Source organism: Leptonotus elevatus, chromosome 11 (assembly GCF_054856555.1).
Source record: "Leptonotus elevatus isolate MCC_2025b chromosome 11, RoL_Lele_1.0, whole genome shotgun sequence".
NCBI classification, from domain to species: Eukaryota; Metazoa; Chordata; class Actinopteri; order Syngnathiformes; family Syngnathidae; genus Leptonotus; species Leptonotus elevatus.
In genome coordinates this window covers 3391166-3412074 of record NC_141249.1, presented here as the reverse complement: position 1 = coordinate 3412074, position 20909 = coordinate 3391166, and the positions used below count along the sequence as shown (strand labels likewise).

The window sequence follows — 20909 nt, the reverse complement described above, 5'->3', positions numbered from 1 at the left end:
ACAGAAGATTTAAAGAGGTCAGAGAGCTACTAAGTGGCTACTCCCGAAGAAGAATGATACGCAATGAAGTTTTGTGTTAAACAGAAACGTATGGAATGCTTCAGACTGCTCATGGATGGGTCGATCATTGGTTTTTGAGTGGCACAAGAATTTTAAGGAAGGCAGTGAGTCAGTGAGGGACGATGAGAGGTGTGGGAGGACTAGGGAAGTCAGAACACCAGATATGGTGGAGAATATCCGTAATTTTATGGATGAGGACCGTTGTGTGTCTATAGAGACAATAAGTACACGCAGTTTGATGTCAGTGTGGGAACTGTATACACAATTATTCATGAGGAACTGAAAATGCAGAAGATTTGCGTGATTTGCAAAATTTCAATTTCCAATCCAACATTGTTATTATTGTTAAAAAATGTTCCGATAAATTTGATTTAATAACATAAAATCAAAATGTTTTTGTTTTAGTTTTTTTGTTTTGGCTGGGTTAAAAAAAAAAAAAAACGAATAATCAATATCAAACCAATTTTCCTTTTCGAGCCTGATATCGATTCATAAAACCATGGATTGATTATTTTAATATCTGTTTTTTCCCATAAATTCATAAGAAAATAAAATTTTAGAGGCCAATTTTTTTGTATCTTACTGTTTTGTAGAAAATTTACTGTTTACGTACGTGAACTTGAAGTATTTTCTTACATTTATGAAAGACCTGACTTATTGCACATTAAGACAATTCAGAATCTTTTTAACTCATATTTACAATTATTGAATTAAAATTAGAACATATTTTCATCTTATCCTTGCTGATGTCAATGATTGTGCAACACTGTAGTGATTACAACACGTTACTTTCATGAATAAACTAAATAATTATACCAATTACTGCCACAGTGAAATTTACATTAAAATGTAAAATTTGGGAAGTTTGTATCATGTCCTTGACATTTAAGAAGATTTGATGTTCCATAATTATTCGATATTTGATTGAACTTAAGTAAATAGAATCAGGAAAATTTAAAATCGAATCGAATGTGAATCTCTTGTGAATCGAATTGAACTCTTGTGAATCGAAATAGAATCGATTGAGTACCTACTGAAACCTACTGAGACCTACTGAGTAATGCATTATTTTTCTCTTCTCTCTTTTTTGTGATATCATTACAGTGTTTTGGAAATGAGCCCTTCGTGTGTGTGTCCTCATTTGTGTGTTGCTTTGAAATGGCATGCTCTATGTGTGTGTGTCTGCCCATTAGTCTTACAAGTTTAGGCTGCCAATGTAATCACCATTAAAAAGGCGACAAAAACAAACTCCCCAACCTCCATAACCCTGTTATCCTTGGAAACACACACACACACACACGCACGCACATCAGTACAATGATTTTTGCATCACTATCGCTCCTAAATCCTCGCCGCCACTCCTTCATGTTTCTTCTTTTATCTGAATTGGTCCACAAACGTCCTAATTTAGATTTTTAAAATACTTTAATTAACATAATATAGAACATTCAAAATAATAAAACTAAGAAGCGCTGTTAGCGTAATCTTCGGGACATTGAGGAGTGTACACGACGACACATGCGGTGCGCAGACGAAAACAAACATGGATGACAGCCATCCATCTCGCCAAAAGCTGCTTTCGATTTAAAAGAGGACGTGTTGAAACACTTCAGCTTCTATATTGCCGAGAGCGGTAGTGAACTGGACAAGAGCCACGGTATATGTAAAATAAAATACTTTGTAACACAACAAACATAACAAGTCATGTGACTCAATGACCTACGGAGGATTTGGGGAGACAGCTATTGTTACTGCGGGTACGACCAGAGAACAATCAAGGAAGCAATCCCAAATCTGCCAGCCTCATCGGTAAAGGCAACGTTTTGTTCTTATACAAGAACTTGCAAATTTGCACAACACTCACTAGCTAAACACATTTGAGTTGACGTGTGACCTGTCTTTTGGGCTTTTGTAAAAAATTGCCTATTGAAAGCACTTTTAAAAATAATTTCTGTTTTGTTATTTGAAGGGATTCTGTGCCAAGCATGTATTCTAACGTAAAGTTCATATTATTGTAAGTAGGGGTCACATTTATTTATTACAGTTTGAATTTATGTATGCAGAATTTATGTAACTCAGGACAGGCTTTTTATTTTGCTGAAGATCGAACATACTGTTGAACTGCCGATACAGAAGCGTTTTTATGGAAAGAAAATTGCACGTGATTAATGCTTAGTGAGACAATAGAGTGCATAAATTAGGGCTGTCAAAGATAGAACTTTAAAGCTTTAACTCTGCTTTAACTCTGCGGTTAACTGCAGTTTAAAGCTTTAAAACTTGAACTTTGATAGCCCTAATATGAATACATCAAAAATGCATCAATAGCCGTTTTATCATCAAATCATAGCCCCTGAATCGAAATCGAGTCGTGAGATGTCTAAAGTTTCCCACCGCTAGGGACAGTTGACACCTGGCAGAACACTGTCAGAGGAGTGAATTACCGAATTATAAATAAACAATAAAGCCGTGAATTGCCGCCTGGAGAAGAGGTCAACATAAGTCAAATCTGCAGTCAAGTGTCATTTGTTGACGCCGCCACACTTCTCTGGAATGCCAGACCCCGCTGCTGGAAAAAAAAATCCTAGAGAAAACACATACAGATCAATATTATTTTATCCATGTTTACCTCTCTACAACATCTTGACCACTCCAACACGTGTGCTGCTCAACCTCCATTTCACTTTCACAAAGCATCTCAGGTAGCTCTGAGAAAAACAACTCGTATCGCTGGATAGAGCCCTCAAAGTCCCTGAAACATATGCAGATTTGTTTATAAAGCCAGCAGTTCTATAAGGAAGTTGTTGTTTTTTAAGCACTATCAAGTTGGATTTCATTTATAGAAATGAATGGAAATGAATTTACCTCGATAATTTTTTAAGACTACGGCTCTTGTCACCTCTGGATGCTTTGAGAGGGAATGACCTAAAGAGATGTCATGAGATTTATAGCCTTTTCAATGACCATGCTGACATCCAATTATTGAATTTTGGTCAACATTTCCTTTGAATCTTTCAATTTAATTTTAACTGCCAACACAAATCATCTCGGATAATACTTTTACTAATATACACGTGCACTTCATACACCTCACCTCTGAGACGGCAGCTGAAGACTTGGATAAGCACCATAGCCCATTGAGAGAGAAGTCATGGACACCCTCTTTGAGGGTCTCTGCGTCATCCGGGCAGTGGGTGTTGTAACATGTGAGGTGTTAGGATGTCCACTTATCATCACAGGACCATCTGCCTGCGAACCACACACCTTCTGCACCTGAGGAGATCAACAATAACCACTAAAAGAAAGACTAATGATCCAGTTTGGTAGATTCCCCCACCCGCAGCCACTACATACACAGTACATGTGAAATTCTGGGATAGCAGTAGCTGAACATTCCAGCTGAAAGTTATCCAACAACGGAAATGGTTAACAATATAGTTTTTAAGTGTTGCCATCCTAACCACTTCAAATTTCTCAATACTTAGATCACAATTACCTCAAAGCAGTGATGTCATGTCTTGTAGGCCTTCGCTTCAGAAACCTGATTGGAATTTATCAAAAAGTCCGTTTGAGTTCAAGAATTTGCCGAGTTGATTAAAAAACACTTTTGACAATCTGGTCTATAATTTGCTAACGCAGAGACAGCCAGCGTTCTCTTTTTTAAAACGGGCTTGACGGCAGCTACTTTCACGAGTTTAAGAAGCTCGCCTGACTGAAGCGAGCAGTTGAGCATTTGCTGTAAATCGGTTTGAACACATTTCACAATAGTTTTGAAAAAAGCAGATGGTATTGAGTTGAGGCAGTTGGTGGATGCTTTCAACTGCTGCACCAAATCTGTTATAGCTTTTTTGATCAAGTTAAAGTTAAGTTGCATTTGTCAGTTGAGAGGAGTTCTGGCGCTATTTGATTTGGGGAATTTGTGAGTTTGTCAACCGCAGCAAGTGTGCGTATTGTTGAGGTTATTGCTAATGATTTTAGAAAAGTGTTGTCTAGCTTTTACTAGCTCTTTGAAATTACAAAGACATTGTCTGTACAGGTCAAAATGAACTTGGAGTTGACTTTTTCTCCCTTTACCCGCACTTTGATTTCAGAGTCATTATGTTGGTAGCACACCTTCAAGATGTTTTAGGTAGGCATGAAATGGTCTTAGTTTTAATAGGAGCAACAGCATCCAGGACTTTTCAAGATGAATTCATCCAAAAGATCATCAACAGTCTCTGCATTGACAGTTGGTGATGTAGCCATTAATTTCATAAACATATTGCTTGTGTTTACATTTATATATATTTCTTTAATATATATACGTAGTGTAATGAATGAAAGGCCTAATCAAACATTTAATGAAGTGATATTCTCTTATTAGCACGATTACATTTGTGTGTGTTTGTTTATTTCTCAGGAATCTACTCCACTAAGTCCACAATGTTCTGGCAAATGTTGGCCGGCCTCTCTATTGCTTCCTGCAACAGTGTGTGCGGGCTGTTTGTGTGTCGTCTGTTTGTCCAGAGATTAGCCACAGAAACGTTCTCATCACTCAGAAGCAAGCAGCATTCTGGGTATGGGTTGTCCTGCCAACAGTAGCCTTTGTCTGACGCGGGGTTTGAATTCACATGCACATTCACACAAAGACTGACGGAAAGCCCAGATTCTCTAAAGAGTGAATCCGTTTTTAGCCCATCTAGGTGTGAGGCTTTTGTGAGGAGGTCCAACTGACAAGCTGAAAGAAACCCAAAGCCTTCGTGACTCTGTGTCCAAAATTCTAATGACAGGATTTTAAATGGATGTGAGCATGATTGAGCTCATTCCGATTTACAATGGAACCCTGTTGGATGGATGGATGGATGGATGGATGGATGTCACGATGGATATTTTAACATGTGATACATCTTAAAGCTGTGGGCTGCTCCCTAATCTTTTGCCAATGATCCCTGTTGTCTCTGGTCTACTTACAATGGCAGTGATGCGTGGACCATGCAGCTGGGCGTGCAGGATGGCATCATTTACATGATTTCGGACCGCCAACAGTGCCAGCTCCATGCTGTTGTGATTGCTACTGGTCGCTAAAGTAGCAGCTAATCTTTGCAGCAATATGACCAAACTTTTCCAAGGTGCAGCAAGTTCGGATATTCCCACCTAAAACAAAGAACAACGTTGATGTTGAAAAATGAAGATTCGTCAGATTGGAGGGTATGAGGAAAAGAAAAATTAGCATATAATGTTTTAAAATTCCAAATCACTATGTACAACGTTATTTCTGGGAACAGAAACTCTTCACATTGTCATTGACATTAAGTGAGAGTTATGTACACAGCAGTGTTGAATTTCAAATTGTGATCAAGCGTCAAACAAATCAAGAAGGCAACATTTTAGTCTGAAGATGTGAAATGCTTATAATGACACAAACAACACAAGCATTGTGCATGCCTTATCATTAGTGCTGTGATATGTGCCAGAAATTAAAATAAAATAAATAAATAACAACATTTTCCCATACACAAACACAGATTCTCCCTCCTTCCACTCGTGCCTGCCGTACTCTCATCCAATCACAGATCAGACCTCAGCCTGTACACATTTAACGTCTACAAATTAATAGAATTTATAAAATCACTTCACAATACATAACAAATAATTGCAAGGTGTTTACCATAAAAATTATTTAAAATATGTATTCATAGCATCAATAAGTTAGGTAACTCTTATAACAGCCACAACACAACTCATTGGTATTACATAGATGACATCCAGTTATATTTGACCAGCACAAAAACAAAACAATACAGTTATATGCTAAATAAATTTACATACTGAGACCCAATGGGTAAACTTATGAGCACAATTATACATTTAGTAAGTATACAGTACTATGTTAAGTCCATTTCTACATATTTTCTTCTATATAGTAAATAATTCTGCTTGTGGCTATCGTGGACTTGTGGACTCGCTGGACTTTCTAGAAATATAATGGGGACTTTGAAGGTGACTTGTACCCATGACTTTCTATACCCCTGCCTGATAGCAGCATAACCAACTCACTCACCCACCAGCAAAAGAGCCCTAGTCTGCTCTACTGAAATTGTCCTCAAAAATCGGCACACTAGCTGACGTTGCCTTCGCTCCCTGTGCCTCACCTCTCAGCAACACGTAATAATGAGTTAATAACTCAAAGAGTTTGAGTTTTTTTTAGGAAAGGTGTCTTCCCAAACAACAGCATGAACATCTCTCGAAGCCATGTACTCTAGCTGTGCAAGACCCAATGCAGAATTAAAAACTTCTCAATATGGTCATTAGCACTCACATCGAAACAATGCATATAAAGACAGAAAAGGGTAAACTTACCAGGCATCCTCTCATAACATTAACACAGAGTCCAGTACAGGGCCTGATCAATGTCAGACCCCTGCAATGGGAGCAATACTGCATCCTTACTAAGCCCCGCCCACACTCCCTGGATAATGTTGCCTTTTCTGTTGCATCCACGACATCCCCTGCCAACCTTAGCAATTGACTCAGTGTTCGGCCTACTCCAAGCGCACGAGAAAGACTGGAGACCAGGAGTTGAGGATGAGGCCCAAAGGGACTCACATCCTGTCGCGTCATCCGCAGGCAGTCTTCATGACTGGGTGAGGACGAAGACGAAAAAGACTGGGGTGACGTGTGGCCAATACCAGGGTTGAGAACTCGACGGTAGACCAGGGGGAAGAGATCATTGAAGAAACTCCCAACTGCGTGCTCCAGTGAGGAATTAGGGTCCCCCGAAAGATGGCGATTAATGACGTTGAAAAGCTGAAGCACATGGGGCCGACAGTCTGATGCGAGGTTGGAGTAGGCGCTGTCAAACAAGGTGCTGGTCAAATTAGATGTAAAGGACACGAGCGAATCAAAAGTGTCTGGAGAAAAGAGAAAACAGGAGAAAATGATTACATCCTTTTAACAAATGCATTTGATCAACTCATCATCACCATTGCATATACAGTATGTATACTATTGTTGATAGAAGATTGATGTATGGTCATCACTTAAGACTGTTTTCCATCATATGTGTTCCACACTGAAACGGCCTTGCTTGGTGCTGATGATTCACTTTTACTTCATACTTTTCCGGTACCATGTGATTACAATCAAACCGCTGTTCAGAACCTCCTCCAAGTTGGTTCTGGTTGTAATGAATAAACAGCGTAAGTCAGGCCAGACCAACGGAGGCCAGCGCAGTGTGGTGTAGGGCCATTCTGCAGCATGTAACATCACATCTGCATACATACACATACTATGCAAACAATATCATAGTACAGAATTTTATGAATATTATTATTCATGCAAAGTCATCACTCAGTCCACTGCTTAAAATGTATACTGGTGGTGCTTAATTCCTAATCAACTGTGTGTGTATAGACTATTGAAGTCTGTTTGTTGGCAACATTCTGACAGACTATGCTTCTCAACTCAAGCTGCCAAACTACTGCACGGATGCATGCCTCGACCAGTAATGTTCGTACAACATTATCTTACTTTCCACTTTTTTTAAATTGGTGTGCATTCTATTCAATTGGTGAATTGTAGTCTATCGCTAGACATTTGCAGGGCACAGACACAGACAAACATTCACATTTCTGGTCACCCTTCTGGGCCTCTTTATAAGAAAAACATACATTTAAACGTTGTAGATGTACTATTGACTCTTTGAATAACAATGCTTCTTACTGTTAATACTTACACAGTGATGTTACTGCTAAGCTCAGCTGAGGTAACCAGCTAAGCCTAGTGGAAGAGTGTCTGCTCTGAGACTGGAGCTCGCGGGTACAATCCCTGGCTGGGTCATACCAAAGACTTTAAAAATGGGACCTATTTGCCTCCCTGTTTGACACTCAGCATTAAGGGTTGGAATTGGGTGTTTAGATCACCAAATGATCCCCAAGAGCACGCCCCATGCGGCTGCTTACCGCTCCCTCAGTGGATGGGTCAAATGTGGACAATGAGTTAAATATGATGTATCACAGTTGAAAATGAGGCCAACTTTCTCCTCAATAAAATGTAGCTTCTTTTCGTTATCAAATATGAATTGAATTATAAATAGACCACAACAGTCTGGTTTTTATAGAGAAAATAAACTGCAGGAGTACCCAAATATTTTTGAGTAAATAACCCAAAGTTATGAGTTTACGATTCATCCGTCTTTTTTTCCTACCCCTCCTGTCGAAATTCCTTTCGGATACATGGACACATGGACACAGATATGCATTCTCACATTCACACGTGCACACTCATGAGACAGGAACACACACACGTGTAGCGCATGTCGAAGCGCGCTCACTCGATCTTGCAATGCATCCCCTCGCGCAAATTAGGGCCTACCACAGACGTTGGTGCCCTGAGCACTGTGTGCATGCTGAGTATAAGGAGCAGTGGCACTGTTTTCTGAGTTTAAGATGCTTGCAAGCTGAGCTTTGATTGGTCGTTACCTGAGCAACTGTGATTGACAGCAAGTGGCAAAATGGCCGCCCCCTGAGATGGGTAAAACAGGTGGATTTTGCGGCTTAATTCATATTCCATAAGCACACTATTAATCAGAATACTGTGTTGTTGAGACTAGTGGGGTTGCATAAAACATATTATTGTAAATAAATATTTGGGGATGACTTCTCATTTAAAGTTTTGTTTTTAGGAATGTTATTTCCAGTATTTTTAGAGTAGAGTATTTTTTAGAGCAAATTTAGAGCCAGTTAAATTAATTTACAAAAGGTCCCTTTTTCTCAGTTGATTTGTCCCTGTCTTCTCTTGAAACTGCATTTTTACAACTGCCATGTAGATATTGAAAAAATAATTATGAATGACAAATTAACAATGTTATAGCTAAATTTACATTGAATAATATTTTTAATATGGCATTATACAGCATTAAAACCATGACTGGACTATTATACAAATGGCACGCGACTAATAGGCAATCCAACTGGCCTCATAATTGACAGTAGCATCATCCAATCAGAGAACAGAAGCCCCTTTTTAACAATGGCAAAACCTTTTATTTTATTTTTTTCCAGTGACTTCATGTACTTACTTAGCAGGCTAGTCAAAAATGGCTTACATTATAAGTCACATGGTTGCAAATTTTCACAACCCAACATTATGTATAGAAATGTGACAAGGCCTAATCACATGATCTGCTGTGTTTCTTATGACATACAGTGCACTGTTCCATCCTATCTGCAGGGACTGTAAGCCCAAATGATGTGTCTATGTTTGAAACTTGCCATTTGAACATGCTGATGTCAATCTAATGGCATCCTAACACGCACACAGACAACTGGGAGAGGAACGGGAGGGAGGGAGACACCTATTTATCCGTGACTTTCACCACCTCATGGGTCAGTTAACGTCTGTGTGTTCAAGCAACTTTGTACAGCTGCAGCCACCGGACTATCGACATAATAGTGATTTGTCATGCTTAAACACAAATCACCCCATTTCAACAACAGCGTATTAAACCTGTGTTTGAACAGTTTTTAAAAATATTTTAATAATGTATACGAATTTCCTGAACAAGGTTAACCCTGAATAGGGTTATCTAATGAAGACCAAACTGCGACTGCAGGGGCAAGGATCAAATGTTTTAAGTACTTGGTGTGAACGTCTGGCCTTTATATGTTTGCATGCCCCCGTCTTGGCAATAGTTACTCAAACACAAACATTATCAAGTGACAAGGCTAAAACTCCTCTGGTCATGTTACCTTCTCTCCAGTCTCTGTGATTGAATGACAGCTGTGATGTGGGGGATAGGGCAACGGGGTCTTACAGTGCTAGATGAAACACATTCAGACGCATATTCACAAGTGCACACACAAATGCACACACACTAGGGATTTGGACAGGGTGTAAACAGAGCCTGACTACAACCGCTCTGGGCATGTCTCAGTTACTTAGTGGGCTATAATGAGTGTGTTGAGGAGAGGGGATCCGTTGAGAGTCAGCTAATCTGTTGAAGAACACCGGGGTTGCTACAAATTAATGTAATCAATTAGGGCCAAAATTGTATTGTTTAACTCGGCTTTTCCAATTCCGTAAACAAAATCTAATCAGATGTGAAAATCCATATTATATTTAGGTTACAACACTTTGCAGGCACTTTTTCTAGGGTAAGGGTCACCAACATGGTGCCTGTGCACAGGTAGCCTCCAAGGACGACATGAATAGCCCACAGGCCGACTCAAAATAGCTCATTAGTGATGGGACATTGTAAGTTCATACAAATGATAATTTCAAAATGTAAACAGTACACACTCATTTTTCATGTATTAAACACCTAAGGACAGAGCACCATTTGTTTGAACCAACCCTTACATTCTGCTTCCTGCCTGCATTGTGTGTGAAGTCAATCCGCTCTGCTCCTATTTTTACTTGCATTTTTTTCAGCTGATAACTGATGAACTTTATTGACAATTCAACAAAACTCCACCCACCAACCAGCACCACCAGTCTCACCCCTGCACTGTACATCGGCGCTCAGGTTCTAGATGAAACCCTTGAAATATAAAAAGGGTTCTCAGTATTACTTACTGTGTTGGTTCGAGATGAAACCCTTGCAATATAAAAGGGTTCTGTATGGAACTCACTGTGAAGGTTATAGACAAAACCCTTGAAACATCACAGCGTTCTCAGTGGAACTCCCTGAGTGAGATCTAGATGAAATCCTTAAATGTTTTTTTGTTGAACCTCACATACAGAGTGGAGCCTTTCACAGATGGTTCTTGTTATAACCTGTTATGTTCTCGGTAGAACCCTCTGAAAGGGTTCCAAGTGGAGCCTTCATAATTCATTCGTTTGTGAAATTTGTGCTTGTATGCTATGTCTACATGTCTACATCCTGTGCATCTCCTGGCCCGGGGCACTCCCCCACCCAACCCTCCAAACCTGGTGATAATAATTTCGTAATATTGTTGGCAAAAAAAACATAAAATAGTGGGGCTTTTGTTGATGGTAAATTCAGGTAGCTAATGCGTAATTTAGCCATATTGATAATCACTGCCTCATGTCTGAGCATTTTCCATGGATAGTTTAGTTCTCCCCCCGGGATGTCTGAATAACAGCTGGGACTAGCAGGCACGGAAAAAAAGTGGACAAAGAGTAGAACATGTTTGCTATGTCTGTCTGGGTCTCATCAATGGTAACCCTCTAATAATGTGTGCATATCTGTCTTTCACACACACACACACCCCCACACCCCCACACACACGCACGCACCCCCCCCCCCCCCCCGTGAATATTGCTGAGAGACAAGTGGACAAGCAGTGTATTCTCCCTCCTATTCAAAGCAGGCCGTTAGAGATCGTCTGTTGCCCGTGACAACAACACTTTGGTGGGGATACGCACTGAATGTAAACATTCTTCAGCCCTCGCACTCTCATTGGTCACGAACAAAACCTAATTATCGCAGCCTCAGATGCAGATTGACACAGAAAGCAAAGAGAAAGATAGTAACAAAGTTTTCCACTTCCCTTCTCCCTGAGAGTTTGCTCACTCAAACACCATTGGACTTCAGTTGTTTGTTTGGCTAGCCACTGTGGCGCCTCACTAAATAAACCGGCCTCACACCGTAAACCTGACACAAACTAACTATTTCATGATGGACACACAAAGTCAGCATGACATAGGGGCCTGTAAGCACTTGACAAAATTGTTAAAGTACCAAAATCATCTGTCACTGAGGTCAATTGACACATTGAGTGTGCTCATCATCAGATGTCAGTTATCTATTAAAATAAAATGTGCATGTGATGATTCAAAGGAATAGCAAATCCTGATCATCAAAATGTCTCACCTATTTCTCGTTTATGTTTTATTGATGCAGCATGGTATAGTCTTGTGGTAAGGTCATCTGCCTCACAGTTCAAAGATTGTCTGTTCAAATCTCAACTCTGGACTCATGTGTGGAGTTTGAAAGTTCTCCCCATGCTTCCTCACACATTTCTACACCATGCATGTACGGTAATTGAAGACTCTAAATTAACCATTGGTGTGAATGAGAGTGTGAATTGTTGTCATGTGCTTTTTCTTTTTTAAGACAAAAAAAGGTTGTGCTTTACCTTGACTAGTTGTGACGTGTCTTATCATCAACTGATGTTCCTGGGCGTAGCCGGCGTGGCGGAGCTGTAATGTGACGCTCCACGCCGACTACGCCCTCCGTCGCTCGATGATCTCCAAAGAAGTGGATCCCATGTGTAGGAAAGTTTAAAAGTTCCTTCGTCCCTGTTTAGTGTGTCCGGTCCCAGTTTCCTGATCTCTATTGCTTCTTTTATCCATCTTTTGTATTTTTATTCTTCTCTTCCAATGATGCTTACGTTGTCCCAGTCCATGATGTGGTTTTCTCGTTTGCATCTGATATGGCACATTTTTAGCTTTTTTGCTCTGGTGTAATGTGCTACTGTTTGTTTGTCACATTCCTTTTGGTGTTCTTTTTTTCTTATGTTGAAAGATCTTCCTGTTTCCCCAACATACTGTAGGTTTTATTGCAGGTTTTGCAGATTATTTCATATATTACATTGCATACATTAACCTTATCATTTGCATCTACATAAAACGAATAAGGGGTAGGACTAGATACATTTTTAACTTCCTCCTACCCCTAAAACCATAAACCACTAATTCCTGCCTTCGTTTTTTGTGTGGCTTAATTATTGTACCTATATTGTGTTTTCTCATTGCTCACTCTATTTGTTCTGTGAAACCTCTAATATATGGTCATGTGGTTGTTTCCTTGTATTGTTTGTCAGTTCTTTTCATTTGTTTCTTTTTTTTGTTTTTCTCTTTTATTTATTTTTTTACCTTATTTTTGCCTTTTTCTCTTGCCCACCATGGATATTGACAATTTTTTAGGACTGTTTCCATGTGTTTTTCTTCTCTCTTTCTGTCCTCCATGTAATAATGCTTGTGCTTTCGAATAATGTTCTAACAACTGGCAGTTTGTGTGCAATGGGATGTTCTGAGGTCCAAAGGAGATACTGGTCCGTGTGCTTGGGTTTCCTGTAGACTGTGGTCTTGATGCTGCCATCCTGTTCGTGATGAATACTTATGTCCAGAAAAGCGAGTTGTCCTTGTTGTTCTTCCTCATGTGTGAACTTGATATTTCCAGTTTTGTCCATTGTGTTGAGGTGGTCTCTAAAATCTTGTGTATGTCCTGGTTTTGTCATTCACGTAAGCATAGGACAAAGTAAGCATCATTGGAACAGAAGAATAAAAATACAATAGATGGATAAAGGAAGCAAAAGAGATCAGGAAACGGGGACCGGACACACTAAACATGAACAAAGGAACTTTTCAACTTTCCCACACATGGGATCCACTTCTCTGGAGATCATCGAGCGACACAGGGCGTAGTCGGCGTGGAGCGTCACATGACAGCTCTGCCACGCCGGCTACGCCCAGGAACATCAGCTGATAAGACACGTCACAACTGTAAGTTTGACAGCTTCTGAGGAAGGCGGCAGTCATCGCCAAAACTAGTCAAGGTAAAGCACAACCTTTATTTGTCTTTAAAAAAACAACAACACACAGGTCGATATAGATTTGTAGACAAGATGATTTTTTTTAGCCAGTGTGAATTGTTGTTTGTCTATATATGACCTGCGATTGGCTGTCGATCAGTACAGTGTCTACCCTGCCGCTGGCCCAAAATCAGCGGGGATAGGCTCTAACTCACCTGCAGCCGTATATGAGGACAAGCTCTTTGAAAATTGATGGATGTTTGTTTTATTTCTCATTGAGTCCGAAAGTTTTCCTCACCTTCGTAGGCTTTGCTGTGTCCAGTAATCAGGTACTTCAGCTCAAAGCTGTAGGAGCGCATCTTCTGCTGAGTCTCACTGCGGACAGCAGCCATGTAACTGTCCTCCATCTTACTGGTGCAGCACCCAGGCCCAGAGTGAACACACACTCGGAGGGAGTCATCTGAGTGGGAGAGGAAACAGATTTATAATTGTTTTTGTGGTCACATAAATACCATGAGTGCCTAATATCATCAGAAGATATTAGCTACAAGGAAAAATTATCTGGTGTGATGTATTTATGTTTTTAATGCCGATTTGCAGATGTTGGCAATATACAACATTTTGCTGGTCTGACAATCGTCAGCGCCCTCCGTCATCGTCAGTCTGTCAAAAATTTTCACATCAGTACTGATGGAATGCCCACCTGGGTTGATTTGTCTGTGAGCAGAATTACGCAGCAGTATCAGTCTGCATATCTTGAGTCACCATCCTCACATCATGTGATTGAATAAATCAGTACATATTCTTTCCAGCATATTCTGAATACCAGTGACGGCTGCTGGTCATTCAAATGAGGAGAAGCTTATTCTTTACGCCTCAGACAGATCATCCACTCATCACGCAGTAGCTGAATGTCTGGACCGGCCCACTGTTCCATAAACCCCTCAGAGACGCTGTACGTACGATGGGTGGGAAAAAGCCCAGCATTTATCCAATGACCGTCCGCGTTTCGCACAGTGGAACAACCCACACTACTAGTGCCGTGGATGAATGAGAAGGAAGTCGTATCAGTTACTTGTGATAAGTAGCTGATTCTAAACAAAAGGTGAGTGCAGTGCATATTTCATCACTTTCTTTTTTCAGGGGGAGGGGCATTTAGGGGAAGCTGAGCAATCACCACTTCCTGAGTACTTCCTTGGGCCATTGCGATGCACGTCACCAGGGAGGCATCCAGGAAGAATCCTAATCAAATACCTGAGCCACATCATCTGGCTCCTCTGAATGTGGAGTAGGAACTCTGTGCCCCTCCCAGATGAGCGCGCACCCTCTCTCTAAGCCAAAGCTTGGATACCCTATGGAGGAAACTCCTTTCGGCTGTTTGTATCCATGATGTTTGTATCTTTTAATCGCGATCCGTAGCTTCGGAATACAGGTGAGGATTAGAACATAGACTGAGCATTAAATTGAGAGCTGAGCCAAAGGTCGAAGCTCGTTTTTGACCAAAACGGACCAATGCAGACTCCACATCACAGATGCCGCACCAATCCTTTTTTCGATCTACCACTTCATTCTTCGCTTACTCATGAAAAGACCCAAAGATACTTGAACTTCACCACTTGGAGAAGGATTGCATTCCCGACCCAGAGAGGGCTTGCCACACTTTTCGAAATGAGGACTATGGCCTCAGATTTGGAGGAGTTGATTCAGAACCCAAATGCTCTACACTCAGCCGCGAGTCACACCAGCAAGGGTAGAACCTTCTGAAAAAGCAAAGATGTAAGAGTGTGATAAAAGATAAAAGTGTGATAAAAGAGTGTGATACCCTTGTAGTTGGAACACACACTTTCCTTAAAAAGGTCAATCCAAAGGTGTTGTCCTGATGTCCATGCAGTCTTGCAGAGGCATGCAAACCTAGGAAGCCCACCAACATCCAGAACCTGTATGAAGTTCGGGCGAATCTCAACCACCCCCAAGGCACTGAGTAATTTTTTAACCACCTCAGCAACCTCAATGCCACAGACAGAAAAACTCACCTCAGTCCCCCAGAGCCTCTTTCCTCAAGGCAGAGGGAAGCTACTGAGGCAATAGGCATCTCAACACTTTTTCTGCACCTCTAACCTGGGAAACTCTAGAGTGGAAAAGAGCCCAACCCCATTTAAGTGGAGTGGCAATTCCGTATCTATTCGAGCCGCTCAGCCTCGCACACCAGCTCATGCATGACATTACACCTACCCAGACCCAGCTTTATAGACAGGGATCAGACCACCAAGGTCCTGGTCTTGAGCCGCCCCTCCAATAAACAGTGCACCTGATCTCATTGACCCCTCCTACAGCTAGTGAGCCAATGTGAAGCGGAACCTATGTTGTCTCTTTAGCCATCAGGTGCTAGCGCGGGGGCCAGAGTGACCTCATGGAAAACGTGTTGCCAACTTTTTATTCATCGCAGCGGGCTGTGAGCAATACTTTGTCTGATCATTCACCTCTGACCTATTTGTCCTGGGTGACCCTACAAGCGGGAGAAATTCCCCATCAACTTAGCTTAAAGCATCATAGGGACACACAAACTTCTTAGGATAAATGTTTTTTTGTTTTTGTTTTTTAAGATAATCTTTAACAGAAAATGTCAAATATCTGATACACATTCCACTTTTATTCCCAAATAATTATGTCTCAAAGGCTCCTCTTAAAAGGCATGTGCTCCTTTTTAAGAAGTTAATGAAAATCCATCTCAGTCATGTCAGAAGCATTGTCCAAGTATATTAGATACGCGGCATGACAACATGACCTGTCAAAAGTTCTAAAGCCGGACGCAATGCGATGCCGTACATGCATCACATACATATCTCAAATTGTGGAGACATATAGTAAAGCAGTTAACAATCACATTACTGTGAATGTAGTCAGTCAGTCAGTCAGTCTTTTTTTGAATGCACACTGATGACCCCATTCTTTAGCGGAGACCTAAGGTAAATGTAATGTTAGCATTGGATTAGATGAATTGCATTTATAGTAAGGGGCGGTCTACGGGAAATGACGGTACAGAAACAATATCCTCAGATGTGATGGGAATAGAATTTGTGTGTGCGCGCGTGCGTGTGTGTGTGTGTGGGTGGGTGTCAAGCAGCTGATTGAGATCAAGGGAGGGAGGGATGAGAGGAATAGACGGTACACCAATGTATGACCTAACACGTATGCACCATTCACATACGCACAATGCACACACATCTACCCACACGCGCGCACGCGTGCACACGCACACACGCATGCATTCTATATCTTTGGCTTCAGTATCACAATCAAGATACTTCTGTTTTGCTTTGTTCATTACAGAGTGTGAATAAACAGAATTTCATCTTTTTTAAGTGGAGTTTGTATCCTCAATTTAAACATAATTTTGATAGATAGCCTGGAAAATATGTGAATGTACAGAATCATTTATTAACCCGTGTAAGTGATTTCATGAGACATGTTGCTTGCCATAGATCAAAGCTGTCAGTTAATAAAAATATTGTATTGGATGTTTAAGTCCTATTAGGAGTTGGTGAGGTTTCAAACACACCTGACAATACACGTGAAATCTTTGTATTCAAGTAGTATTCAGCAATGTATGTTTTCTCTTTCTCGTGCTTGCTATATGTCCCAGGCTATTTATGTTCATTTTCAACAGAAATAGCCTCTCGCTGTGAAGTGCTGGCCTACCGGCAGAACGACATACCCTCAATTTGGAATTTGGCTTTGTATTACAAAAAGTCTAACGTTTAGACACTTATAATGACTAATTATAATGAAAAGCAACTCAGAATTTAGACTCTAAACTCTGAGTTGATTTCCTTATAATTGCCGCAGAAATATTAAAATAAATGAAAAATATTTATAACTTTATACATTCTGAAAAAGAAAACAATTAGTTGATTTGTCATCCTAAAAGCCACTTAAGTCTACTCAAGACTCTATCTACATTTCCAGCAATTGGAGTAATTTGCAGATATTTGTAAAACTCTTTCAGTGATCATATCTATTATTTTATTTCCAATGATGATTAAAACGTGATTCACTGACCTGTTTGGGGACCGTCTGGCACCATTTCAACCTGGCCTATTTGACGCATCATGTATACTGACTTCACTTCATGACAGCTGTCTGTATGGGCTGATCTACAGCCAAGTGTAAAAGCTATGTAGAAAAAAATCACCCAACACAAATCCACGTTTTGTAAGACAGCACGGAACATTGCAACATCTCAGTTACAAAGTAAAGAAAAACAAGCAAGAGAAAAGTGGGCACCAGCTGGTAAATGTCAATGTGACTCCCGAAAAGGTTTCAACTGCGCGCACACTATAGAAAACTGTATGTAAAGCCCGAGACTGTTGGAGCCCTGTCACCCTTAGTGTCCCTCTCAGCCTCTCTCTCTCTCTCTCCCTACCTCCATCCGCCCCTCTCCTCGATTGCCTAATTGACATGCATGTTCTTAATGTTCTGAAAGTACAAGTGCATCAATTAATGAGAAACCTAGTGAAATCACAATTGTGAATATTGCTAATAAACCAATATTACTTACCCATAAATGTTATGAGAAAATTACATAATACATTTAAAAGTTATCCCGATTCTACAGTTTTACTACTGTATATAGTAAAACAATAGTTTCAGACCTTTTAACATAGGCACCACCTACTGTTTACTTTGGGACATTGCACTTTCCCCCCCATGTACATTACTGTATTCTTTCATTTAGGTGTGCAAACTCGGTCATCGAAGGCCGGTGCCCTGCAAGTTTTCGATGTTTCCCTTCTCCAACACACTTGAAACTTATCAGCAAGCTCTGCATATAACGATGATAACGATCCTGTCATTGGAATCGTTGGAGCAGGGAAACTTCCAAAAAGACTCCGGCCCCCGAGGATCAAGTTTGCCCACCCCTGATTTTAGAGGCCTAATGTTTGATTCAGAGACACGCCAAGTAAACATTTGTGTAATTCATGAAGAATGACTTTTTTTCATCAGCTTAACTGAAAAAAGCACATAGGTAATTACAAATGCTATTCTAAAATCCATTAGCGGTCATTTACAATTACACTGAAAGTACAATATATTTGTTTGTTTGTTTAGTGCAGACAATGTGTGAGCAGCCTGACCATAAACCATGAACAATCTACAAATAGATCACATAGTGCACATCATAAGCAAACACATTTATACACATTCACATGAATACACAAATACTGATATGGCTGAGCAATACGGGGACAACAATCTTATCACAAAGTTATTTTTCACATCCGTCGACGTTGATATATGTCACGATGTAAATTTTCCAAAGCAACAAGCCGAGAGTCAATTTGTATCTTTAGTCTGCATCTTCATTCTCCTCTTCCACTGGTCAGGCCAGATCCAATGGCTGAAATTCTGCGGCTCAGGAAGAGACCTGGACAAGCAGCTGCATTGGTGGAGGGCCTAGTAGACAAAAAACTAACAAAAACAAAACAGTTTATCACAATGCGCAGCATTCCAGACTGCCCCTAAATGGGGACATTTTACCACTAAAATTTGACAGTGTAACTACATTTTTCATCTTCTTACGCCAGTACAACCAGTAAGTTTGCAGTTTTTTTTTTTCATAATTACTATTCTTGAATAATTTTAGTTGCTGTCATACTCCTGCTCTACACATCAGCCCATTTATGAGTAATATAGTGAACATGAGTGGGATGAATATTTACTTTGCGAGATAATTTATAGTGTGTGCCCCAATCTTCTGCTAAAATTTCATGTCGAGGGCCACTGTGGTCCTAGAAATATATATTTTTTAAGTTACCGGTAGTCTGGAGCCCTGATGTGACAACAATCAATACTTGAGAAATACTATAAACTTTCTTAACTTAGTCTATAATAGTCTGAACATTCCTACATTTGACTTCTTTTTAATCACATGAGCTAAGCCCAAAGGGCATGAGCCACACGAAATACTGTAATAACATTTTTGTGAGTCTTCTCACTTGGGGCTTCTTTTGAGGCTCTGATGCAGGTTGAATGGATTCTACAGGATGTACGGGAGTGAAGGGGCTCCCTGAAACAGCTTTGAAAAAAACAAACTCGTAGGTGAACTATTGTACTATTTAAAATACAAATTCAGGGGCTATACCTTGGGCTAAATACTCTCTGAACTCGAGCTGTAAATTCATTGACTCATGTGAAAAAGGCCCTGGTGTTAGATGAAGCATAGCTCAGCTGGCTGAAAGAGAAAGATGTTGAGAGATGTTGACATATTTTATTCTAAATATTAACTCCACAATGAGATATGACATTTAAAACCGTTATCATCTCCCGATTTCTCCGACAGTGACTAAAGGGTTGGGGACTAAACCACAAACGGGTCTCAATCTCAATTTAAATGATTCAACTGGAAGCTAGTAAAGATTCACATCACTGAAATCCATTGTAACGGATCTTTTTGTAACGGATGCTCTGCATTTTGCTTAATGATGGATGGCATAATGAAGTTCCACATCACACTGTTAATAAACCAAAATATCATCTGCACCAATTACTTATCTACAGAACAGTATACATGCCCCAAAACATAATTATATACAATCATGCGCAGTGATAGCATAACGTACCACTGGCCTCCCTGTAGATTGCATGAGCTCACCTTCACAAGAATTTAGGCGGAACCGGGTCTGTCAAACCATTGCACACGATCAAAAGTCATCCCAAGATGTCCGTCTGAGCACAAACAACAGCTGTAAGACGCAAAGTGTGTGCGCATTTTTTTTTAACTGCTGCAGAAAGGCACATACCTTTCATACATGAATTCATACAGGAATTATGTGAAGGCCTCATGTCCACTCTCCCATAGCTGCAGACCCAGGTACTGAAGTTGGTCATATCTCTCTGCATTGGCTCTGATGAGGAACATGATGTAGTTCATAGGGTTCTCCCAAAAGCCAGCAAAATGCAAAGAGACCATCTTTTGCACTTTCTATGGAAGAACAAAGACAACAAAATTTAGGACTACAACTCCACATTACCCTTGTTTGGACAGTGATTTTGTGCATGTTATAATAAGTGTGTTGTGTTCATAGCTGAAATATGCACAAAACCTTTACAGATGAAAAATATTAAAACCACAAAATAAAATCTACATTTTATTGATTTGTTATTTTATTATTTCCAACATGTACTACTGAAATTAAACAAGGCAAAAACCAAATAGCATACGTTAAAAACAGAAGTAATCCAAGTGGCAATGATCCATGTAACATTTCTGAAGCCTTTCAGTCGGCGTGTTAACCAAAGCTGTTCAGCTGAGCTTCTGACATGAATGAGACGAGTTTCGTAAACAGTCGAAGTAGAGACGAAGAGTCATGTTAC

At 40.2% G+C, this 20909-nt stretch overlaps 1 protein-coding gene across 4 annotated transcripts in view; it reads right to left on the bottom strand.

The window, feature by feature from the left end:
- LOC147165205 (glypican-5-like) overlaps positions 1-20909 on the bottom strand; it is a 62708-nt gene that overhangs the window by 40316 nt on the left and 1483 nt on the right. For 2 of the 4 annotated variants that reach the window (XM_086089456.1, XM_086089454.1), the window contains exons 2-10: positions 20336-20517; positions 20188-20261; positions 17595-19004; positions 13834-13995; positions 6397-6947; positions 5008-5190; positions 3152-3330; positions 2923-2982; positions 2687-2809 (exon numbers count right to left, since the gene is read on the bottom strand). In XM_086089456.1, coding sequence (XP_085945582.1) covers positions 2687-2809; positions 2923-2982; positions 3152-3330; positions 5008-5190; positions 6397-6947; positions 13834-13995; positions 17595-17766 — 1430 coding nt within the window. In that variant the 5' untranslated portion in view covers positions 17767-19004; positions 20188-20261; positions 20336-20517. Of the gene's footprint in view, positions 1-2686; positions 2810-2922; positions 2983-3151; positions 3331-5007; positions 5191-6396; positions 6948-13833; positions 13996-17594; positions 19005-19531; positions 19612-19677; positions 19768-20187; positions 20262-20335; positions 20518-20756; positions 20870-20909 lie in introns of those variants that run through there. The other 2 variants (XM_086089457.1, XM_086089455.1) reach the window with 2 other exon arrangements.